This window comes from Pleurodeles waltl, chromosome 7 (genome assembly GCF_031143425.1).
Source record: "Pleurodeles waltl isolate 20211129_DDA chromosome 7, aPleWal1.hap1.20221129, whole genome shotgun sequence".
Classification (NCBI taxonomy): Eukaryota; Metazoa; Chordata; class Amphibia; order Caudata; family Salamandridae; genus Pleurodeles; species Pleurodeles waltl.
The window spans coordinates 693,883,175-693,909,041 of NC_090446.1; the positions used below are offsets into that span (position 1 = coordinate 693,883,175).

General features: G+C 44.6%; 1 protein-coding gene across 2 annotated transcripts in view; it reads right to left on the reverse strand.

Annotated features, from left to right (window-relative positions):
- ARHGAP26 (Rho GTPase activating protein 26) overlaps positions 1-25,867 on the reverse strand; it is a 1,945,875-nt gene that overhangs the window by 155,300 nt on the left and 1,764,708 nt on the right. The window contains exon 21 of one of the 2 annotated variants that reach the window (XM_069244698.1): positions 17,706-17,741. The exons of the other annotated variant lie outside the window; for it this stretch is intronic. Within the exon in view, the coding sequence (XP_069100799.1) occupies positions 17,706-17,741 (36 nt within the window). The remainder of the gene's footprint in view (positions 1-17,705; positions 17,742-25,867) is intronic. 2 annotated transcript variants of the gene reach the window in all.

Genomic DNA, 25,867 nt, shown 5'->3' on the forward strand with positions numbered 1-25,867 from the left:
CCATATACATGACTGAGTATATTTTCCTAAGTGGCTGCTACAGGGGCGGGGGGCATGAAGTATTGCATGAGGTAACCAGTCAACTAGCATATTGCACTTCCACATACCAGTTTTCCTCCTCATAGGGTGAGGAATATTTGCTTCCATAGCAACCCTTTATCATCTGGAATCTAATTCAGCACAGGTGTAGAACCCGAAGTGAGGCAGATGGCAGCAAGGACGAATCCGCCGGAGGTAATCTGACCAAAAGCCACTATGGATCCAGAGAGAGCCAGAACCATGCTTTTGATGCACACTATGGCCTCCATAATGGCTCTGATCTACTTCGATGTCACTGACTGACATGGAAAGCTAGGGTGAATGAGGACCAAAGTTGGAATTGGCTTCTTGATGGAATGGGTGCAAGACCTAGAGGCACGCTAATGCTCTCACATCATCTCTGGAGATCGAGGGTGGCAGGAAGGGGCGGAGCCCCACTTGGACTTCTTATGCTTCTTCTTGGACTTATGTGAAGAGTTCAATCGCAATGAAGATCCGTCTCGGGAACCAATGTGCACTGTCAACTTGGAGCGGGACCTGTGTGCCAGTGTAGGCAAGTTAAAGATGTTTAACAGCTGCTGTAGCATGGGAAACTCAATAATGGGGTTACCACAAATGACCACAAGTTAAGGAATACTCAAAGGCTAGAATACAATTTTGAGCGGGGAAAGAATCGAAGCACCGCTTCACTTGTGAGTAAGGAATCAACACATCAGTTGCTTTTCTGACGCATCATCTCTCCTGCAGTGTTTTTTTTTTTTTTACGCATACCAGGTACGTAAGGCTAAAACAATGCATCCATTGGTTACTATGGGTTAAGAATCTTAACTTTAATAAGTGATATCTTTCTTTCTATATGTTGGATTTTTGTTGTTTTGATCTTGTTTCACTCAAATACATATTGGCTATTTTTCTAACCTGGTATGGAGTACTTTTATGGTTTCATTGTGTTACTGTGTGTGGGGGTACAAATAGTTTGCACATTGCCTCTGAGATAAGCCTGACTGCTTGAGCCAAACTACCAAGGGGGTGAGCATGGGTTATCTTAGATGTGTGACTCCCTTACCCTGACTAGAGAGAAGGTCCCTAACTTGGACAGGGTGTAAGCTGCCTGCCAAATAGAGACCCCATTTGTAAGAACTGTAAAGCAGTTTTCTCCCTGCGGTGGCTTCAGGCATCACTTGGTGTTGGCATAAAGTTTTTAACACGGTTTGACCAACCAGAGCTTGTTGTCTTGCTTGCACATTCATGCAGTAGTGTTTGGTAAATGTATGTGGATTAATCCAAGTAGTTGCCTTACAAATGTCAGCTATAGGAATGTTTTTAGAAACACTGAAGAAGCGCCTTTCTTTCTAGCAGAATGTGCTTGTGGAACTAATGGTAATGTACGTTTGCTTTCATTGTAATGTATCTGTTTGCATTTTACTATCCATCTTACAATTCCTGCTTTTGAAGTTGTGTTTCCTTTGCTAGGGTTGAAGAAAGCAACAAATAACTGTTGTGTTTTCGTGAAGGGTTTAGTCTTATCAAAGTGATAAAAGCAATGCTCTTTTAACATCAAGCATGTGTAGTGCTCTTTCTGCAACTGTCTCCAGTTTAGGAAAGAACACAGGGAGGTCTGGTGTCCGATTTAAGTGTAAAGGAGATGCTGGGACAAGGGGTGCTCGTAGAGGGATTATTCTTTTAAGCCCTTCCATGAAAGCTTTAATGACTGGTGAGCAACAAAAAAGACTTGTGCTTACAATTTTGGTGGTATGCTACAACTGTAGCAAGGTGCAGTCATACTGAAGTGTATGCTAGCCTTGGTTTTTGTAGGTGTAGCAGGTAACATACTTTTTGTTGTACCATGGGTACACAAGGGTCTATATGTTGATCCAGTAATGGACAAATCTTTTCCATTAAGCTGCATAGCAGGCTCTAGTTGTTGAATGCCGTGCCTTATTAAGAATGTCCATAGAGTCTAGAGGCAGGTGCAAGTATCCGAATTCTATGACTTTAAGAGCCAAATTGCGAGGTTCATTTGCTTGGGTTTGGGATGCCGCCGCTGTGAGTGAAAAGGTCTCATGTGTTGGGAAGCTTCTTGTGAGGTACTAGGAACAGTTCCACCAGTCTTGCGTACCACTGTTGTCTCACCCAAGTGGGAGCTACTAGAGGTAACCTGAGATGACTGTCTGAGTTTCCTTAGAAGAAAAAAAAAGAATGGGTGGGAGAGGTGGATAAGTGTAGGCAAATATCCCTGACTAATTTATCCACAGTGCATTGTCTTTAGACTGTGGGTGATAGTGCCTGGAGATGAAGCGTCAGCATTTTAAGTTTTCTGTGGTGGCGAATAGGTCCACGTCCGATTTCCCCCAGTTGTGGAAGGAGCGTTGGAGGACTCTGGGTAGAGTTCCCACTCGTGGGCTTGTTGTGTCCTGCTGAGCAGGTTTGCTACCGAATTGTCCACTACCGGGAGATATTCTGGGAGGAGGTGGATATCATGGCGATGATCCCAATGCCAAGCCTCCTGCGCCAAGCGAGACAACTGTATTGAATGGGTGCCCCCCACTTTTGTATGTATTATTGTCATGTGGTCTGTTCGGAGAACAGCTTTTCGAGTTACAGTAGTGACAAAGACTTTTAATGCTAACTGGAGCACTGCAGGTTCTAGTACGTTGATGTGTAGCATTTGTTGCTGATCGGTTCATGTAGCCTGGACTGTCAGATTCTCCATATGCGCTACCTATCCTAAGAGTGATGCATCTGTGGTAATTGTCACTTGTGGTATTGGGTCCAAAAAAGGTCTGCCCTTGAGTAGATTGGCTGTGCTCCACTACTGCAGTGACTGATGGGCGTAGTCAACACAAGTTCCACCATATTACCCTTTCTCTTCTGACCACTGAGATGCTAGACCCTCTACTAGGGGACACATGTAAACTTGGTGTGGGGGACAATCACTATACAGTATGCCATCATGCCCAAGAAGCACTTCATTACTCTGACTGGCAGACAATGATGTGGCTGAAAAAGAGCCAGTTGGTTCTGGAGATCTGAGAGACACCTAGCCACAGATTCCTTAACTTAGAATTTTCCCCAGGCACCAGCCTGGATTCGGCAACTTTTTCCCCTAGTATGTCTGGGAGTTGGCAGAGGGTGTTGCACAACTCCGTAATGAAGTTGTCCACCAGATGTGATGTCAACCAAGTCCATATAATCTCCCCGCCGATGCCAGTTTCTGTTCATTCTTTTCTGCACTTGCAACCCGGATCCGGAAATGGTTGTTCTGGTTGTTTTTCGGCCTCCTTCAATGTTTTCGTTGTCTTGTAACAGTGTGCTTCCTGCATCTTCGGGGTGGAAACCATGTGGGTCCTGTGGACAGGATATGTTGGCTACTGACTCCCATATAGTGTGTGTGTGGTGCCTGTGTGAGAACCATGATGCCAAGGATTGCCGCTCCTGACAGCGACTTCATGCAAGAGCATCAGATGAAGCCTGTTGCGGCGTGGAAGTTGGAATCTTAGTCTTCCTGTCGCATGAAGTCGCCTTCTCGGTCTGATGTCCATTCTCTAAGTTGAGGCCTCAGAAGTTGCCGAACTCACCTCAATTGACCTCCCCGTCATCCCTCGGCCAAGGAGACTGGGGGAGAAGGAGGGGCAGGGAGACTGGGGAGATGGGGGTGTGTCCACATCCTGAATCTTCCTCCTTTTCCAGGAGTTGGGGCAACTCTAGACCAGATGTGTGCATATTATTCTTCCCTTCACACAATCTTCGGTCAAACACCTCCCTCTGAAGTGCCTGTTTGTCCCAAGGAGGTGCAAAGTGCCGTAACTGTGCCCATGCCGACGGGTGCGCCCTCAGCTTTGGTACGGCCTTTAGAGTCAGTTGACGCAATTGTTACGGCGCCAGTGCACAGCCCTTCAGGCTTTCCCACCTTTGGCAATGGTGTCCGATCAGCCAACTTCGCTGGAGGCTCCGACTGAAGTCAACTCGCCCTCTGCATCTGACGTTGATACCGATGTCAAGGTATTGCCTTCTTGACATGGGTCGACATCAGGAACGGCGTTGGTCATACCGCCACATGCCTCCACGTCTGTTGTTCCTATTGCAGGTGACGGTGGAGAGGTGGTACCGGAGTCGGATCCTCCTAGAGAAGACAGTTGGTTGTGTGATCTGGGTACAGCTAATGGCTTGGATTTTTCTCCAGCCTCAGGCCTCCTTTCGCCTCTGAACCTTGTTATGGAAGCAAGTTCCTCCTTTGCAGGCATGATAAAGAAGGTTGCGGAGGTATTAGGTCTAACCCTTCCCTTAATGGAGTTGACTTCAGATCTCTTAATTGATATACTCCATCAAAGCCAGACCAGGCTTGAGCCGGTATTTCCTTATAGCGAGGCGCTACATGATATCTTGTTGGGTGGGTGGGCTACGTCTGCTACAGGGGCCCCTGTTGATGAGAATATATCTCATAGGCACCATCCTACCCCTGATGATCTACCTTCTTTGATCAGATTTCCCATGCATCGCAGTTTAGTGGCACAGGCTGCTTAAACTATCCCTGATATAAAGTCCCTCTCCCATACTCCTCCTGATAAGAGTGTCCAGGGGCTAGATGTCTGTGGCAGGCATATTCTTTCCTCCACAAGTTCTGCTCTACGTTCGGTGAACATGTCTTGTGTTCTTGGACGTTTGTGTCATTCATTATGGGACTCTTTAGCGAACAGTTTTCCCTTGTTTCCAGATAATGTCAGGAGCCCTCTTACTCCTATAATTCAGAACGGGTGGATGCAGCTAAATTAATCATTTGTTGCGGCATGGATTCCACTGACTCCGTGGGTTGAACTATGGTTTCCTCCGTTGCGCTCTGTCGCCATGCCTGGTTACTTACCTTAGGGTTCCAGAGCCAATCCAGTCTACATTACTAGACATGCCATTTGATGTTACCCATTTGTTTGGTGCACAGGCTGACTCGGCCTTGAGATGTTTTTGAGACAGTAGGGGTGGAGCAACAAGTTAACTTCATTTCTTTCTCTATTCTTTAGCCACTGTGCTGTTACTTGTTCTTCAGCGTCCCTAACGTCAGTCTTGCTTCTACAGGGCCGTGAGGCTTTCAGCTATCCAGTTATGCTTTATTGGAATGCAGGTGGGTGTTCCTTTTTGTCAGGTGCTGAGTTTCCCTGGATTGTCATTGCAATAGAGTGGTGCTCTGATGCCCTATGGACTTATTCATGCTTGATGTTTAAGGCGTCCTTTATCACCCTTGCTGGGTGTACAGTAATGATTTCTGTTCAGGTTTTTTCAATGTTGCTCAATTAGAAGTTACCATTTATAGCACTTGACACAAGGTGATATTGTTGCTTCACTTTGAAGACAAGCTTATGCTTAAGTCGTTACCTGTCTGGTATATTTCATACTGTAAGTGGAGTATTAACATCCTATACTAGTATGCTAAAGAGCATTTATAATCCTCATTTTACCTTTAATGGGTCCCCCCACCCCATTTCTCCCATGGCTGACCTTTAGTTTAATTTATACCATTTCATTAGTATTCCTTATAGGGAACTTGGGATATTACCAGCACTTGGGTATTTTCTATGCCACTGAGAGTATTGGTTACTACGTCCCCTTGTACTGTCAAGTAGGTTAGCTGTTGTGCTTAGCTTTTTACGGGTACATTTATATTTTTCCTGTAATATATCATTCTCTCTTATTCAGGATTATAGACCTTTCTTGTTTTTGGTCTTATAGGGTTCTATTACGTATTCCTTGCAGTTCATGTATTTTCTACACCTGTAGACTTCTCTATAGTCTCGAAATGTTCTTTGCACATTCTTATTTCTTTCCTGGCTTCGGTCACTCCTTCACGCGTCCTCATAAAGATCTATCTCTGTCATGTTTGCTTAGTCTATTGCGTGGACTTCTTGTTATCGAACTATTTTGGAGTTATTTTACATTTGTTGCACTGGCATGCAGGACTTCCTTCCTTTTGGACGGATTTTGCCCCTTTTCATGGGTACTTTTTCTCTTGGAGAAAATTATATCTGTCATATTTGATAGGGTTTATTATTGGAACCTCCTATAGGTACCAAAGAATCTAGTAAGTTTACTTGTTCTCGTCGTTGAGGTCTTTTCTACTACATCCTTTGATCCTACATTGACCTCTGTTTTCACTTCTGCACTAAGGCCCTTTTTAAAAGAACTTAAAAAAAAAAAAAAGTGAAATCACATGATGTGAAGGACATATATATACATTTATGGGTGTGTGTATATATATATATATATATATATATATACACACACAAACACATATACATATGCTTGGTGCTACATAGACAGTTTTTCCCTCCTATGTCAGTACATATGTATTTTAATGTATTTTACGCATCTTGATGATGATGATATTATATTTGCTACTTTTCCTGGGAGTAGACTATTCATATGCCACATGATTAGTTATGTTCTCTTCACTAGGGGCAACTGTCTGGTTTCTCTGTACAAGATTCTCTATTTTGTTTGCCTTCTGATTGGGATATATTTTTCCATAGTGAGAGGTTCTGGTCCATCGCCAGTTGTGCTGCTCTGTGTTCCAACAGCGTGGAACCTGCATTTAGGGACTGCACCTGGGAATGGATGGATGTGTATTAGCTATCTCAGTTGCTGCTACTGTCTTGCAATCACGGGTAGTCTTTTTTATCTACTTTTTCTTGCCTTTATGATCGCAGTGCTGTGGTTATTTCACAGTCTTGCCAAACTGTTCGCACATGGGTTTCCACTCCTTTGAAGGCGCAAGTAGCTTTATCTTAGGTACTGCGAATCACCTTTAACAATGATTGCTCATGTGGAGTCCTTGGTAGTGCAGTATGTTAGGCTCACATACCTTTTTCGGTATGTCGGTGTTTTCTCATTTTTCTAGTCCGCTCCTGTTCTCAGAGCATATATTTCAGGGTGTCAAACATATATTAATTGCGCAGTCATGGGTGAGTTTTACCCATCTTCATACCGTTTTTGTCCCCTTTTCATACAGTTGTCTTTTAACCAATTCTTTTTCCTTATAATGATGTTCTTCCTCCGGGGTATTTTTTGGAGTACTAAGGCACTGGTGGCCTAGTGTTTAAGTTGTCAGACCCACAACCAGAAGGTTGAGGGTTCCAGTTTAAGAGTATCAGTGGTCTATTCTCGGATTTAATTTCTTATATTCTTTTTCTACATTTCTAAATCAGCTTTCCTTCTGGATAAAAGGCTTTCTATGTGCTTGAATCGCCTTATGACACTTGATAGACGTGCTAACCTGGGTGAGTTTATTCTATGCTCTTACATGGATGAGCTTCTTTCAATGCTCTCCTGTTTTATGGTGTTATTCACCTGTGCTTACTTCCACGGGTTAAGATGTCGTAGAATATGCTAGTATTCTCCTTCATTTTTCTTCGTATCCGTTTTTTTACTCTAGTTCTCAACCGGTTTACTGCCACTTAGAGACTTTCGAGCGTCTAAGTTCACAGCCCCTTCTCTGAGGTTTTTATGCTTTGGTATCTGATTCTAAGTTAAGGAACCTGCGACTAGATGTCTCTATCAGACGAACAAGTTAACGACCCTCCCATCCTCCCCACTCTGCTGAGTTCCCATGTGGTCTCCATAGATTTCCTACTGAAAATCTACATCTAGACTTCGACTTAGGGGATAACTGACACAAGGGTATCTTTTATTTGAAGAATACTGTGTCCATTGCCAGTTTTTACTGTAGCTCCACGTTTTGAGCGTTGAAAATGGTCATGGAAGAAACTGACGTCAGCAAGTCGGCTGGGGGATTATATGGACTGCGTTGACATCACATCCGGTGGACAACATCATTACGGAGTTGCGAGATACCTAGACGTAGTAGGGAAAAAAGTTTCCGAATCCAGGCTGGCGCTTGGGGAAGATTCTAAGTTAAGGAATCTGCAGCTAGATCCAGTCTCTACCAGATACATCATTACCAAATGTAAGTAACTTGTTCATTGAGAACTATGGTCTGTGGGATATGGTTTGGTAGTAATAGAGTTTAGGGTCGCTCCCAGATATGTTTTTATCTGGGGAGATTGTAAGTGGGATTTTGTTGAATTGGTTGTGAAACTCAATTTGTGTAACAAGTTAATAGTAGCCTGTGTATCTTACAAGCATTTCTATCTGCTTGAACTCTATCAGCCATTTGTTCAGGGATGGGAAGATGATTGTGCCTCTACAACTGTTAGGCTTTGGTAAGGACTCTTGATGCTGTTGTCACCCCAAAGTTGCAGCACCTTCAACTGATAATGATGATGTCCACTTACCGTGAATATGAGGTACCGACAATGTACTGGATGAATAGTGATGTGAAAGTGAGCATCCTTCAGGTCGAGTACTGCCACGAAGTTGCCTTTTTGAAGCAAAGGGATTAAATTATGTAGTGTTACCATATGGAAGTGGTCCAATATTATGTATTGATTGAGAGGGTGGAGATCCAGTATTGGTCTAAGTGTGCCATCCTTATTGGATATCAGCAAGTATAGGTAATACACACCTCTCCCAGGGTGTTCTTTTGGAACTAGCTTCATGGTGCCTTCCAACAGCAAAGATTTCATCTCCACTTAGAGAAGGTGGAGGTGTTAAGGGTTAAGTATTTGTCTGCGTGGTGGTATGTTTGGAGGTTCTGAAGTATTTCCTAGGCAGTATCCTTGCTGAACAATAAGCAGCACTCGCTGGTTAGATGTTATCGTGGGCCAAAGGAGATAGGTACTGCAGTAGTCTTATCCCCAAACGGTGTTGTGTGATCAGGGGGTAGTTGTGGTGAGTCAATGTTTTGAGGCAGAGGCTTCCTTTCTGGGAGTACCTTTACTTTTCTCTCTTTGACTACCCCCTTTGTATCCACCTCTTTAGTACCCCTAGCTTCTGGTAGGACTGTGTCAGTGGTGGTGGTGGTTTTGGATGCACCCTGCCCTCAAACCTGCAAAAGGACTGCTGTCTAGGTGTTGTGGACTGTAGGGCTCCCATGGATTTTGTAGTTTCAGTGCCTTTTTTTAATTTTTTCTTCTAATTGGGTATCTACCACTGGGCCAAAGAGGTGTTCCCCATTAAAAGGGACATCTAAGAGGTGCTGTTGAACCTCAGGTTTAAAGCTTGATATGTGTATCTAAGCATGCCGGTGTAGAATGACTGAGGAGTTCCTCATGCAGTGGTATCAGCACTGTCCAAGGTGCAGCGAATAGTTGCGTTGGGGATTTGTTTGGCCTCCGACACTAAATCCTCAGCTCTGTGATTGTACTGATCTGGGAGATGTTGTATTAACTCCTCTATAGCATCCCAGGCGAGACTGTTATAATGTGGAAGTAGGCCGACTCAATTGGCTATGCGCCCATGATCGGCATGAGTCTATTGGCTTACTCTTATTATTTGGAGACGTCGTCTCACCTGTACTTTGTGAAGCTGCCTTTTACCTAGCTGTTAGGACGACTAGGGAATCCGCTGTAGGGTGTTCCCTAATATCGAGCAGATCATTAGGTGCAGGGTTTGTATTTTCGCTCAATATGAGGTGTTAATACTCTTATCTTGAGTGGGTCTTTAAATATTTCTGTGGTTTTGACTAAAAAGTCTCTTTCCACAGAGAATTCCGCCTCTGCTGCCATCTCCATGTTATGAGTCAGGCGTCGATTGAGAGTGAAGCATTTTCTTGTTCTTGAACAGACTGAAGGTTGCTCAGAAACCGTGCTGATCAGAATATGTGTACTTCACCCCCACACTGTGAGCAATTTTGTAAGAATCTGTCTTTTTTACCTTGCATTACCCAGAGCCGAGCATACTCCGCGACACGGAGGAAGCAGTATGGTCAAGGCAGCCGCCTCAGTAGAGGTTCTGGATACAACATCCGCAATCGCCGCTGCACAGCGTTGTCGTTTGATCCTGTTTTGTTGTGGGAAGTCGAACGGACACCTAAGTTGCACAAAGCTGCACTGCTACGTGTCCTAGCCCCATGGTGGAAAAAATCACTAACAATGAAGCCGTTCAGCATGCACATTCACTCAAAGAGGAGTATCATGAACATCAGATTGACAAAGAATTGACTGAGAAAAGCAAGTTTTAAAGTCCGAGCTGGATGACAGGAGTGTGCATAGCATGTGTATCTGCAGCCAACACATGCTACAAATATGTGATTTTCCAAGCTTTTTGTCAAATCATATCATTTGCATGTAATAAGATTATTTGATTTCTTAAAAGGTTCATTGTTTTAATTACAAACAGAAACACTGGCCATGTGTGAGGTGTGTGGTCTAGCAGCTGTAGGAAAGTCACTCTTTTTGGGATGGTTACCCCAACATTTTGGCCGTTCATCAGTGCCCTTAGACTGTCTTCACGGGGATCCTGCTAATCAGGACCCCAGTCATTGTGCTCTCTCCTTCAAATTTGGTTGTTTTGGTACCCTTTACACTCCAAAATTGGCACACTGGTGTACCCCTATAAGTATATGGTAACTAAGTACCCAAGGTCCCCCATGGGCTGCAGCATGTTTTATACAACCCATGGGAGCCCATGTAAACTATGCCTGCAGGCCTGCCATCGCAGTCTGCGTGAAAAGGTGCAAGCACCCTTTCACTGCTGTTCATTGAATCAGGTCAGAGGGTAAGGTGCAGGTGCCTGTGTGTGAGGGCACCCCTGCATGAGCAAAGATGGCCCTACAAACTCCAGTTCCAATGCACTGGACGTCGTAAGTGCAGGGTACCCATTTTAACCGTGTACTGGTCACAGATCAATTACCTGTGGTCTAGTTACATAATGGTACCACTGAAACTAGGCTTGTTTGGTATCAAACATGTCAGAATCATACCCCAATACTAATGCCAGTATTAGTGGCACGATTCCATGCACTCTGGGGGATCCTTAGAGGACCCCCCCAGTATTACTCCTACCAGTCTTTCTGGGTTTGCGGGCAGCCAGTGCTCCTGCAGCCCCTCAGACAGGTTTCCGCCCTCCTGCTGCTTGACTAGCTCAGTCAGAGGAAGGCAGAACAAAGGATTTCCTTTGGGTGAGGGAGGAACACCCTTCTCCCTTGGAAAAAGGTGTTGCATGGCTTTGGAGGGATAGCCTCCCCACACCACTGGCTTGTTTGAAGGGCACATTTGGTGCCATCCTTGCATAGCCCGGTTTGCACCAATCCAGGGGCCCTCTGGTTGCTGCTCTGGTGAGAAAGCACACAAAGGAAAGCAAAGTGACCCCTATCCATCAACATCCTATGGGTGGTGGCCAGGGCTCCTACAGGTGGCCACTTGATTCTGCCATCTTGCAAACAAGATGTGCACAGGCCCCTGGGGGCATCTGGTTTGTCAGGGCAGGTGACTGACGTCAGTGACCCCCTCTTATAGGTGGTCATCCTGTAGAGTGACCAACCTCCCTGGTAGGACTATTCAGGGATTCCCTTGCGGGTGGGTCTCCAGATTAGGCGTGCAAGACTCCACCAGGACTCCTCTGCAACGACCTCTTCTGCTCCTGGCCACCGAAACCGCAACTGGACTCCTCAGGAACCAAACAAGACTGCAACCGCCAACACCACCTCGCCTTGCAAAATTATACCTCCGGCTCCTTCCAGCAACTGCAACATTTCCAAGGCTGTGAATCTTCTGGGGTCGGCAAGACTTCAGCTGCACCAAAGACGCAAGAAGGAATCTCCCTTGTAGTCTGCAGGCACCTTAGGCAACAATGACCGGCAGCTAGGATCTTCTGCAATCCGACTCAAGGAAGAATCTCTAACACAGGTGGCGGGTCTGAGTGGTTCCCTTGGTCCTCTATACCTGCTGTCTAACTTGGGATACGGTGAGCCCTTGACTCTCCTTCCAGGACAGTACCCCTGTGCACCACGACTCTTGCAGCAACCAAAACCTGGTGACTCTTGTTCCAAGGGATCTTTAGGCTCCCGGTAGCCCCAGCCTCCAGCACTTAACCCTTGCCAGGACAGTCCCTCCTCTGCTGCTCCTCCAGCAATGTGGGGACTCCTCTCCAGGTGTGGTGACTGGGCCTCACTGAAACTTACTGTGCCTGCTGCCAGTGGGTTGCCTGTGGGGGCTGCAACTGCTTCTGTTGTGTCTCTCAACTGCTGAGGGTCAACTCAGACTCCCCTCCAATGCTTGTTGGTGGTCCTCTGGACCACTGACCAACTGCGACTGACCCGGGACATCATTTGCACATCTCTAAGGACTTCTCTACAGCTCCTGGGCTCCACAGCTGATCTTTGTCTTCCCTCATCCACCTGGTTCTTCTTCCACATAAGGGTGAGTAGTGGCTTTTGCCCCTCCTGGACACTCCTCTGTGGACTGGACTCTGTCCCCTTCAATGTCAGTTCCTCTTCTCCCGGAATCCATGGTTGGGTTCCACCGGACTAGTCCTGGTCTTGCAATCCTCCTCTTTCTAAGTCCTCTTGTTAGTCTTTGGAAAGACCAGGTACTTACTTCTGCTTTTCTGGTCGGCTGGGGGTCACTTAGGTACTCACCTCTTGGGGTTTCGAATTCTCTCCTGCTCCCTCTAACTACTCCATATCCTTGGGTGGGGGATTTCACTTGACATTCCACTATTTTAGTTTATGGTTTGCCCCCCCCCCCAATAGGGCCCTAGCTATTTTTCACTAATTTATATAAATATATCTCATGTGTACTTACCTCCAGTTGGGGGACTGCCTACCAGTAATCTAGTTCAGTGTTATTCTAATAGAGTACCTTTATTTTTGTAACATTGTGTGGTTCCTTGCAGGTGTGATAAGTTGTTGTGTGACTGCTGTGGTGCACTTCGTGTCTGTGGTGTATAATGTAAGTGCTTTACACTCCTCCTAGATAAGTCTTGGCTGCTCACCACAGCTACCACTAGAGGGCCGTGGCTTCCTAGACACTGTCTTCATTCACTAATAGGGGTTACTTGGACCTGGTATAAGGTGCAAGCACCATAAGTGTCCACCACACACCAGGCCAGCTTCCTACGGTAGACATGGAGCAGTCTTGCATAGCTCTGTGCTTCTGCCCGGCGGCTGCTGCAAGAGCTGATTCAGGCCACCCAAGGCCGTATTTCAGCATATCCCTTATCGAGAGGGTAAGGGACCTGGTTGACACCTCCTAAAAAATTCAGGAGCTTGCCTGTGGCTGCGGCTCCTGGGGCCAAGACCAAGCTAGGAAAAGGCTCAAAATAACAGCTGCCAATCCTTGAGGCACTCCTACAACAAAGATGAGGGGACTGCCAGATGACTTAGGTGGAGGTGAGTGACAAGCCCCTCCCTGGAAAACCCAAGCCATCATGAACATGTACCCAGGGGATGCCCTATACACTTTGGCATGGTGACTGTGGGTGGACACCCCAGAGCAGACAGATCTTAGCCCCTATGCGTGCAGCAGCAAGGTGAGAAGCATAACCAACCCGTATCAAGGATAAAACAACCAGAGGAAACCAGGCCCAAAAACGATTGCCCTTGTGAAGAATCCTGCACAGGCTTTCCAAATAAACTTTAACAACACAGCAGTGCACAGAGAGAAGCAAAAGGATGTCTCAAAATAGGCCCCCCTCATTGTTTTAACTTTGCTTCTGAATCTCCTGTCCTCCATTGCCAGATCTAATATGACACACCCAGCTTCAAGGATCCAATGAAAAACTACTCAAGTAAAAAAAAATTATAATTCTAAAGAACAAGTTACTTACTTACAGACGCAGAGAGCCAAAAGAAAATCAGTAGTGTATGCAGATTTCTAGACTTAGATTCTTATTAAAGGGTAGAGTTCAATCAATCAAACAATTTATAAAGCGTGCTACTCACCCGTTAGGGTCTCAAGGCGCAGGGGGAGAAGGGGGTGGAGCTATTGGTCGAATAGCCATGTCTTGAGGCGTTTTCTGAAGGCCAGGAGGTCTTGGGTCTGGCGTAGTTGGAGCGGTAGGGAGTTCCAGGTCTTGGTGGCGACCGTGGCGACCTCCGGTGGTGGTGCGGTGAATGCGGGGGACGGAGGCGAGGGAGAGGCTGGAGGAGCGGAGCTGGAGAGCGGGAGTGTGGAAGGTGAGTCTGTCATTGAGGTAGGCCGGACCTGTGTTGTGGAGGGCTTTGTGTGCGTGGGTGAGTAGTTTGAAGGTGATCCTCTTCGATACGGGTAGCCAGTGTAGCTCTCTGAAATGGGCTGAGAGGTGGTTGCGGTGTGGGACGTCAAGTATGAGTCGGCGGAGGCGTTTTGGATACGTTGCATTTTCTTTTGTAGTTTGGCCGTAGTTCAACTACAGAAAGGGGTGGGTAGGTAAGGAATCTGCGGCTAGATGGAGTCTCAACCAGAAAATGCAATACCATAGGTAAGTAACTTGTTCTTCTGATAGATACCAAAGCAATACCAATTTAGTCCTGAATGACCAAGCGGGCAAAATACCCCTTCTTCACAAAGCTGTTGAGGCAATGCTTTGTAACGTATGAAGGGACACCTAAATAGTTGCCTAGCAAATTTCTAGGATAGGGCATGTACATGCCAACACATGGTAGCAGCTTTGGCCCTGGTGGCATGAGCACACAGTTCTCCCAGATACTGCTTCTTTGGCAGTGCATAACAAATCTTAATGCACAGCATGGCCCAGCGAGAGATGGCTCCCTTCTGCATTGTCTTGCCTTTTTTTGCTCCTGCGATGCCCACAAAGAGCCAATAGTCCACTTATGGTCTTCTGTAGTCTCTGCAGAACTTTATCTTTCTTGGGGTATAAGCAATAGAGTCCCTCCTCCTCCACTTCCTCCTTAGAGCGGTAAAGAGGAGCACAGAACACCAGCAGTATCATAACTTTCAACAGGAGGGAAGCCTGCGCCAGAGAACTAGTTTGTCTGGGAAGAAGGAAGTGTACAGCAATTGACACAAAGATGTGGAAGCTCACTCACACACCATGCCGAGGTGATGGAAATGAGGAACACAGTTTTGATAGTAAGGAGCTGTAAAAGACAGCTGCAAGGCAGCTCGAACGGAGTGCACATCAGATAAGTCAGGACCAGATTAAGGTCCTTCTGGGACATGACTAAAAGGGGAGGAAACTTGTTGCAGCCCTTTCAAAAACTGCATCACAACCGGTGAAACAATGAGGACAGATCTGGCAACCTTAATAAGACTAAAATATATTCTTGACTGTGCCCAAAGTAAAGTCTTGCCGGGCAAGAGACAGAACAAATAACAGAACGTCAGATAACTTGGCCTGGAGGGGGTCAATCAGGTGTTCGCTCCATATACCAAGCCACAAATCTGTCCCAATGACAGGCACATACAATTTTCACACACAGCACAGCATACTGAAAATTGTTCTTCATTCCCGTCACACTTGTTGAACCTCTTGCTATTTGTAGCTGTTTAACTGTGCCACGGGCACTTCAAAGAAGCTCTTTTCTCCTATGAAATGGATTATTGTGGCGACAGATGTAATTTGCTTCCAAATGTATTTTCACTAAGACATGGAAGTAATCGCTTTCTTTATGTGATAGGTGTTTTTTGCAAAATGTCATTTTTTTATTATACCACGTTTGGCAAGATTAACTGATTTGCTTAGAATCACAGGGATGTTGTACGAATACCTAATAAGCATTGGCAAAGCCAATAGGTCTTGCTTTGGAAACCACTGGCTCTGTCATTGCCTACTGTTCATGCTGTACAGCGTGGTCATTGCTGACTTTGGCAATGATTTGTAGCCATGTGGTATAGCAGAGTGCCTACATTGCAGAATGGCTACAATTAATTATTAAAAACAAGCACTGGCAAACCCAATATGTGTTGGCTGTGAGAGTTATTGTCTTTGTCCATTTGTTTTTAGACATGCTGTATAGCAGCACGAATACTGTGCAACATGTCCTAAAGTTATTTTTAAAATGCACTATGATGCAGCAGCACTCGTGTCAGTTTTTTTTTTTGTTTTTTTAAACTTTCATCCTTGTTGCACAGCGGCTGTTGTATAGCACGGCTAAAAGTTTAAAAGAAAAGCAATATGACGCAGCCAAAATGGACCGTGTCTTGCCTCTTTTCTTTACTCTCAGCCAGGTTGCACAGCACCTCCGCTGCTGTGCAACATGGCTAGAAACACATTGAGAAAGCCAATAGATCTCGCATAGGCGAGGCATTTTGGCTTTGCAAATGCTTGTTTGGCATTACTGTTACTCATTTTCTAGTCTTAAATGCTATTCTAGCATGATCTGACAGACATTAAGACAGGTCTATTGGAAACTCCAGTGAACCAACAAATTGAATTCACTAGATGATTCTACCTCTAGCAGATAGTGTAAAAAACAAAGTGAGGATGAGAGATGGCTGAATACTTAATGCGGGAGGGTTGTATACCAGTGCAAACACCATTGAAGCAGACTCAGATTGCTTAGAAGAGGAAGCCTGATGAATAGAATGAAAGGTCGAGTCTCAGATGTAAGCATTAATGAAAGAAGCATATTTGATGACTGGTAAATGAATTGATTGTTTCCTATTATTAAGAGATCAATGTTTAGCTACAGAAAGGAACAACAGGTTATATTACATCAATGACGTCTCACAGCTTTTGTCAGTATCGGTTGGGACACTAAAATCATGCGATTCTGCAGCTGCTGTGTTTCCAAGTTACTGGATTTACTACAGTGTCCACATAACACATCATATGTCCTGTATAATTTGAATATGTCACGTAAAATGTGTCTCTAGCTCAAGTTATTAATAATGCTCCATATGGAATTAAGTTCAGCTTTTCACATTTGTATATGTAGGTTAAATGGAGAGCCACCTTCGACCTGATAGTTACTGTAGCCCGTCATCAAGAAGTTAACTATGTTGTCCATATGGTGGTAACAGCCCTATTGGACGGATGAGAAGGGAAGTAAAAATCGAATCCAAATGAAATTGACTAGGCTGAAAATGCTGGTCATCCAAACCTCATAATTGGGGGTGGGGGAGGGGAGACAGGTTACGCAGAAAAAATACTTATTGCGGGGAACAAGGGGGTAACCTTTCTTGTAGATCTAAACTTACGTCTACAGAAAGATGCACTTGGCGGAAAGACAATACACAGAAACACTAATAGAATTCGCTAAAACATTAGGAGCCAATGCAATGGAGATACATGCTGAGGCCAGTTTGAATGTATTCTTTCCATACAAAAGACGAGCTTCCCCATACCGAATAATCTGCAGGTCACGAGCCGCATTTCTAAAGAGACCAAAAGCCACTACACATCACACCCACCCTTCCATTATACCTTATCACTTCTGTCTGCACTTGTACTATGTGCTAAAACTCTGGCACAGAGCTGGAGAACAATCACACTCGAGAAACAAATAAATCAATAAATAAAAATGAAAGACGTCATCTGAATGTATGGATAAAAGTGGGATGGACCACAGTGCAAAGCTTTTATTCTGAAATAAATGATAATGTATCTGTACCATGTGTACACATACCTTAATCAGAAAAACCTACACGCAAAAAGTGCTACTCAGTAACAAACACTGCAAACTATTTTAAAAGGAAACATGCAGGTGTGGTGCTTCAAAAGCTACATACCTAGTTAGCAGGTTGGATGTATTTTGAAATAAATGATAATGTATCTGTACCATGTGTACACATACCTTAATCAGAAAAACCTACACGCAAAAAGTGCTACTCAGTAACAAACACTGCAAACTATTTTAAAAGGAAACATGCAGGTGTGGTGCTTCAAAAGCTACATACCTAGTTAGCAGGTTGGATGTATTTTTAGGATTCAATCTGCAAATAAAGCAGAAAGAAAGAACGGTAAATAGAGAGAAGGGAGGCCATGCAAGACAGTTACACTATTTTAACACAGACGCAATTGTTTATAGGTGTACAGTGAAAAACAAACCCTCAAGAAATCCTACATGCCTTCACAGTACTACCTAAACCTTCCATTCACAGTAAACACTTTCTCTGCACTCCGACACTATGGAGGTAGCACCTTTTAAAGCTTTAGGATCTGCGTTCGTCCACCATTCAAACAAAGTAATAAGGTTTGCAGATACCTGAACGCTAATTAAGCCACAGCTTGATGACAGCTTGGGTTCAGCAAGGGAGAGACTTCCTGAGTCATGGAGAAATGACCAGAAGAAGTCTGAAGAAGTTCTGTAGAGTTTTCCATCCCTGATGCTGGATGCGTGAAAATAGCAGTACCACATACAACGTTTCTACCAAAGTTTGGGTAGTCCCTAAGAGCAAATAGATCAGATGACACCTGAAAGGGAACTCAACAGCTGACGCAGTACAACCCCTTGGAGCAAGCTAATAAAAAGTCGAAATAGCAGAAATGGAAAAGAAAAACATGTATTGTCGCCACCTATGAGTAGGAAAAGGTTAGTGCAACACTGCAATGGGTTCAATCACTTTACCACGTGGGTGATCCCTGTGGGGCCTTTTATGCATGAGTTGGTCACCTTGTAGGCTGTGGAATCTGGAGCAACCAATGAGCCAATCAGCACTGATACAGTCGAAAAAAGGTTGTAAGGGACGAGAGGGACTGTCGGGGAGTAAGCCCAGTCGTAATGAGATGAAGGACAGAAGGAGATGTTAGATAAGCACAAAAGATTTTGTGAAGAAGGGTTCAAGACACACACCTTGTAATTTAATGAGAGACATGCTGTAATATACTGTTTTACATTATATGCTTGTTCTTGGCATTGTTTTATGTACATGTTATTTTCATTTGAATGTATTGTCTTGTGCCATGACGGTATTGGCTGCATTCTAGGTTCGAGAGTTCCACGCTTCTGGCAGTTGCCTGGAGCTTCTCATCCTGGCAGGTTGTCATTGCTTTTGTGGGTCTTTTCCTACAAATAAAGAAACTTGCTGGAACATAACCAAGCGTTCCTGGAGGATTCTATTATTTAAGGAGAACACTGTTGTTGGTAGAATACTCTTCTCTTCCCCTACAATCTTTGGTATCAGGAGTATGGTTAGATTTTCTGTGCTCAACAGACTGAAGAGTAATGGAAAAAACCCACTGACCTGCATTTTCGATGTCTGGAGACATTGCGATCTCAGTATTTGCTGCATTTAAGGTTACTGCGAGTTTGTATAATTTATCGTACAGCTTGTGCCAGTGCTGGTTTCCTGGTGGTCCCATGATTCGAGAAGCACGAGCTTGTTGCTAAGATACCTCGTGACGCGCTGCGTGTGACTCAGAGCATGAGGTGAACTAGTTGCTGTGATACCAGATGACGCTTTGTTTACATCTCAACGTATGAAGAAGTTGAACAACGCGTGCTGTGTTTGACGTTTATTTTCATATGAGCGTTCTGTTGTTTGTTTGGTTACTTTGACGCTGCAACTCTTCGGATACGACGCGCTTGCTTCATACTTTGTTTCGAGCTGATCTACATACGTTGTAGGAGCAGCTGATTTCTTCAGGACAAGAAACTTTGTTGCTTAGATACACTTTCCGTTTCCTGCTGTTTTCGGGAAGAAAACGCCTTCCTGGACGCACTGCTATAATTCTTGACTCTGTTTTAAAGGAGTAGTCATAAGGAACGTCTGCACTGGTGCTTTAGATATTTGGGGTACTGCTAATTCTATTGGAAGTTATTTACATGATTTATAATCTGCATTATTCTCCAACTGTGACTTGCTCTAGATATTCAAGCTTTGTGGTTTTACGTTATATCATCATCATATCGTTAATTATTTTATTTTTTTGTTTTGTTCTGGGAAATGGCGTCAACTCAAGGGGTTGTTCAACCTCCACCTTTCTTACAGAAGGGTGGAAAACCTGATTTAAAGTGGTCTGAATGGTTGAGGATATTTGAAAATTATCAGCAGCAATTGATGCCAATGATTTTATGCCAGTTAGGAAAATGGCCTTATTTTTTAACCATTTAGGTGTTGCAGGACAGCGGGTCTCTGATAATTTTCCATCTGTTTCTGCGCCTCATAGTGAAGGTTCTGAATGGAATGTGTTTGTGGAAGGAAAAGAAAGAAAGAAAATGCAATATTCAGATGAATCCAGTGTCTTGCTGGAAAGGTTTAATTTTGCCATGTGCAGTCAGTCAGCCGATTAATCTGTTGAAGAATATGTTGCGAGTATTAGCGGCCAAAGTGTGACTTTGGAAGCAATGTATGTGTGTATATATATACATATTTAGGTCGAAACGCGTTAGGTGGTGGAGGCACTATTCATAAAATAATTAAAAGCTAAAATAGAGGAACTTCTTGGAGTGCGATGTTTCATCTTTGGTGAGCAATTACAGGAGTTGTGGTCACCAACTCCGTCATCAGCACCGGCAGCAAGAGCGCATGATTTTTGGTGTGAACATTTGGTGAATTATATATATATATATATATGAGACCAATTAGTTTTTTTGTTTTTCGAAAAAAATACAAGAACGTCTTCTAGCCTGTTGCAACCCCACGTTAGTAGAGACGATTGACATTGCGAAAAACATCAAAAGGTCTATTGTCTCTTCTCAGGTTCTATCTAATCAGGGCTCTCATTTAGCAGTTAGCTGTTTGACAGAAGAAGATTCAATTTGTGCTATTGCTGATAAATCTACAAAATATAGCAAAGGTCTGGTCCAAAACACGATAGTTTCTTTCAGGTGTGGTTCGCGCAATCATATTGGAAACAGTTCCTTATGCCCGGCTACAGGAACAAAATGTATGAAGTGTCATAAAACAGGACATTTTCAAAAAGTGTGCAGAGGTACCAAGTTCAATCCGGGTTTAACTAACTGTAGGAAGATGGCTCTGAGAGATAGTGTGCACAGAGTCCAAGGGTTCACCTTAGAGGTTGATAGTGGCAAAATGAGATAATACTAATGCTCTATTTTGTGGTAGTGTGGTCGAGCAGTAGGCTTATCAGAGGGAAGTGTTCAGCATTTGTTGTACACACACAGGCAATCAATGAGAAACACACACTCAAACATATATTTTCTTAATTTATTTTAGAGCCACAAGATTCAAAATTTGAGGTAAGTACATAAAATGCAAGGTACTTCACACAGGTAAGTATAGAACTTTGATTTAAAATAGTAGTACACACAGTTTTGGTTAAAATGGCAATAAGCTATTTTAAAAATCAACAGTTCCTGGGGGAGGTAAGTTTGGTTAGGTTTCTCAGGTAAGTAAAGCACTTCCACAGTCAGTCTCCTGGGCAAAGACAGCCCACCGCTGGGGGTTCAAGGCAACCCCAAAGCCACAACACCAGCAACAGAGGGCCGGTCAGGTGCAGAGGTCAAAGGAGGGCCCAAAACACATAGGCACCTATGAAGAACAGGGGTCCTAGTCTGCTAACAGGTAAGTACCTGCATCCTCGGGGAGCAGACCAGGGGGGGTTTGTAGAGCACTGGGAGGGGATACACACAAGCCCACAAAACACACCCTCAGCAGCTCAGGGGCGGCTGGGTGCAGTGGAAGGACCCGGGGGTCACTTAGGCGATGCAGGCAGGGCACAGGGGGGCTTCTCGGGCCAGCCACCGACTAGGCTAGGATGAGGGCCGCCTGCTTGTCACTCCTGCACTGGTAAGTGGTTCCCCTCGGCCCTGGGGGCTGCGGGTGCAGTGCTTGGTCCAGGCACCGGATTCCTTTGTTACCAGGCAGAGGGAGCCTCTAGATCCTCCCTGCAGGCGTTGCTGTGGGAGTGCAGGGGGGTCATTTCAGGGTGTCCACATCGTTGGAGTCGCCTGGGAGTCCTCTCTGCGGTGTTGGTTTCTCCAAACTCAATCTGGGGGCATCGGGTGCAGAGTGTGAAGACTTAAGCTTCTGGCGGGAAGAGAGAGTTCTTTGAAAATTGCTTTAAAGTTGCAAAGTTGTTGCAGGTTTTGAACAGTGCCGCTGTTCTTGGGAGTTTCTTGGTCCTTTAGTTGCAGGGCAGTCCTCTGAGTCCTCCTAGGTCGCTGGTCCTACTGGATGCATCACTGTGCAGGCTCTGTGAGTCTGGAGACAGGCCGGTAAGGCTGGGGCCAAGTCAGTTGTCGTCTCAGTCGTCTCTGCAGGGCTTTCAGGTCAGCAGTCCTCCTTATTGTTATAGGTTGCAGGAATCTGATTTCCTGGGTTCAGGGTCGCCCCTAAATACTCAATTCAGGGGTGTGTTTAGGTCTGGGGGGCAGTAGACAATGGCTACCGTCCTTGAGGGTGGCTACACCCTCTTTGTGCCTCCTCCCTCAGGTGAGGGGGGCACATCCCTATTCCTATTGGGGGAAATCCTCCAAACTCAAGATGGAGGATTTCTAAAGGCAGGGATCACCTCAGCTCAGGGCACCTTAGGGGCTGTTCTAACCGGTAGGTGACTCCTCCTTGTTTTTCTCATTATCTCCTCCAGACTTGCAACCAAAAGTGGGGGCTGTGGCCGCAGGGGCGGGCATCTCCACTAGCTGGGATACCCTGGGGTGCTGTAACAACAAGCAGAATCCTTTGAGCACCTTCACCCAGTGCAGAAGCCCAGACCATACACTCTTTATGGCTACCCTGCACTTACAATGTCTAAGGTTTTGCTTAGACACTGTAGGGGCATAGTGCTCATGCAACTCACCTGTGGTGTAGTGCACCCTTCCTTAGGGCTGTAAGGCCTGCTAAAGGGGTGACCTACCTATGCACAGGCAGTGAGAGGTGGGCATGGCACCCTGAGGGGAGTGCCATGCCGACTTAGTCATTTTCTCCCCACCAGCACACACAAGCTGTGAGGCAGTGTGCATGTGCTGAGTGAGGGGTCCCCAGGGTGGCATAATACTTGCTGCAGCCCTTAGATACCTTCCCTGGCCACAGGGCCCTTGGTACCAGGGTACCGTTTACAAGAGACTTATCTGTGTGCCAGGGCTGTGCCAATTGTGGAGACAAGGGTACAGTTTAGGGAAAGAACACTGGTGCTGGGGCCTGGTTGGCAGGGTCCCAGCACACTTTCAATCATTACTCGCATCAACAAAAGGCAAAAAGTTAAGGGGTAACCATGCCAAGGAAGGCATTTCCTTACACTAACAATATGTCTAAAGTACGCATTAGCAATGTATATACAAAGGGGTCAGATGAGGATGCTCAGGACTGTACCAGTAGATTGTCTAATGTATTTTGACTGTGGATTTACCTAGTTATCCAACTGTAGGGATAAAAGGGGGATATGTCAAGGGACCCATTTGTGAAGCTATAATAGATGGTAAACAAGTAACTGTCGGGGAAGATTATGGGGCACCAGAGACAAATTTAGCAGATAGCACTTTTTCTTCTTTATGGTCTAAATAATTTTTTTGGGAATGCACCGATATAAGCCCAAAGGCATTTGTTGAACAAGATATAGAGCTACTTGAGTTTTTCTGGACAAAATTAGAGATCCTAGCAGACATGTTGTTACAAAAATATATGTTGCTGTCAATGGGAGAGACATTGTTGGCTGGAAAGACCTAGCAAAGCTGGGAATCATTTAACGTCCAGGTCATCACACACCAATTGGTCTAGGAGACCTGCCTAGTGATGCTAATTCTGTTTTGTTTCCTGACTCAATAATTGAGGAACTGAAATCTAATTTTCCCAAAGTTTCCTTGGATAAAGTGGGTAATGTTCAAGGTTTGAACATTGCATTAAGTTTAAGAAGGGAGCTTTGCATATAATTCATAAAGTTAGACCTATTCCTTTAAGTATCAGGCAAAACTTCAAAGAACTATTGGACAAATTGGTTTCTGAAGGAATAATTACACCTATGGGACTCTTCTGAATGGGTTTCACCTATTGTTCTTACTAAAAACAAAAAGGTCTGGTGACCTTAGATTATGTGTGGACTTAAGATCCCTCCAAACAAATATACTAGTTGACTGTCATCTACTTCACCACATCCAAGAGATGATCACAAGTGTAGGCAATTCAAAAATCTTTTCAACCATAGATCTTCACTCGGCATAACATCAGATTCCACAGAGTGAAGATTCTCAGATGCTTACCCCGTTTATCACACCTTTTGGTGCGTTTAAATATCGTAGGCTCCCGTTTGGGCTGGTTCCGCTGCAAGCGTTTTTCAGAAGTTGATGGACACGTAGTTTGGAGGTATGGGTAATGTTTTGGCTTTTCAACACTATATTCTTGTTCACGCTGAGATGGCTGAAGAGCATGTATTTGTTTTGAAAAAAGTTTTTGACATTCTACAATTCAGCGGTATGACAATTGAAATGGACAAGTGTAAGATCATGGTTGAAGTAGTTGAATATTTAGGTCATACTATCTCTGGTGATGGTATAAAACCAAAGCTTTGCAATTTGGAAGATAAAGATGCCTAACAATCAATTTTGGGACTGTGCGAGTACTATGCACACTTTGTTCCCCGATATGCTTCAATTATTTAAGAAAGGCCAAAAGTTTGATTGGAATGACAAGATTAACACAACGTTAAATTATGAAATCGGGTAAATATGAAGAAAACATTTCTGCATGCGTCTGAAACGTAAGATGCATATGAACATTTTGGGTGCAAGTGCTGATGGTGTTCTGGAGGCATGACTATTTGTGCCACTTAATTAGAGTCTCAAAGACTAGGAAGTAAGAGTCAGAGTTTCAATGTATCTGAGAAGCATCACCCAGATGATCAAGCCAATTTCTGTGGACTGAGCTATGCAGTTGAAAGATTCCCCACAAACATCTCCGATGGCAGAGGAAATGATGAATAGTCTTATCTGTTTAATATGTTGCAGTAGCAGCTCTATGCTATGAGCAGGAAGAGAGAGTCAGAGAAGGCTAGGCTTAGTAATCTTATGGTATTTGAGCACTGCTCTTGAGCCCCCTCTTCCTATCAAAAAAGTGTCCTCTAGTGAACAGTTCACCTCATTTCATGGTGTGAAGATCCTACTATGTTCTAGAAACATGCCATGAGCTCACTAAACCATATGACTCAAAAGGCCAATACAGAGCAATCAGCCATACCTCATTCTCATTCCATGCTCATCTCCAATAGAATCAGGCAGTTCTGGTCCCTAAAATAGTAACCCCATCCAGTGGGTTTTCCTGCAGATTGGTGCACTATGATCTGTGTCGACTGGGAATGCAGCTGTACTGAAAAACAAGGACAATTCTCAAGTGCAGTGTGGCAGACTCATCAGCCACGCTCAGCGCTACTTTGGCTGTGGTGAGAGGATTCCAGAAAGCATCGTGGGAAAGAAGTTCCAACCCTGCTGGCCTGCTTGGAGACATGGAATGGTGAGGTGACAGTCCAGTCCTCAGGGAGGGATACAATCCATAAATGCCACAGGAAAAGTAGTTACCTTCTGGACCCCAAAATTACCTTCAAAAAGGGTAACCCTTACACAGCAAAAGACCTCTTAACACTTCAGAAAATAAGATACAGATTCAAAGTACAAAACAAAACAATTCCCTTACGCTTGGTAACATGCTTTCTGGTAAATACTTTAACTGCAGATTACTCAATTTCAGAATATTCTCCAAGAGTCAGTATGGATTCAAAAGCTTTTCAGCAATGCCCCTGTGTGCTGCTATATGGCATCTTGTGGCTCCGCACTGCCTCTGTATTACTCCAGAAAGGCCTGGACAGTGCTGCATATCACCAACAGAGCCACCTCAGATCGCTGCTATTTTCCTTGACACTTTCTGCAATCTCAAACTCGGAGCATTAACAAATTGTCAGTATAGGTATGCAGATCTTTAACTTGGGACCTTTTTAGATACTAAAGAGAGGTCGTTCTACAGAATGAGGAGTGGGGAAGGTAGTGAGCAATCTATAGTTACACAAAGTATCAGTCAGAAGAACAAGTTACTTACCTCTGATTATGCTGTATCAGGTAGAGGCACAAAAGGAAAAGAAATATTGTCAGTGTGCTGGGGTGACACCTATATATGCACTGTGTACGTCACATTGGGTGAAGACGATGCCTATGATGTGCAGCCGTTTGACACCA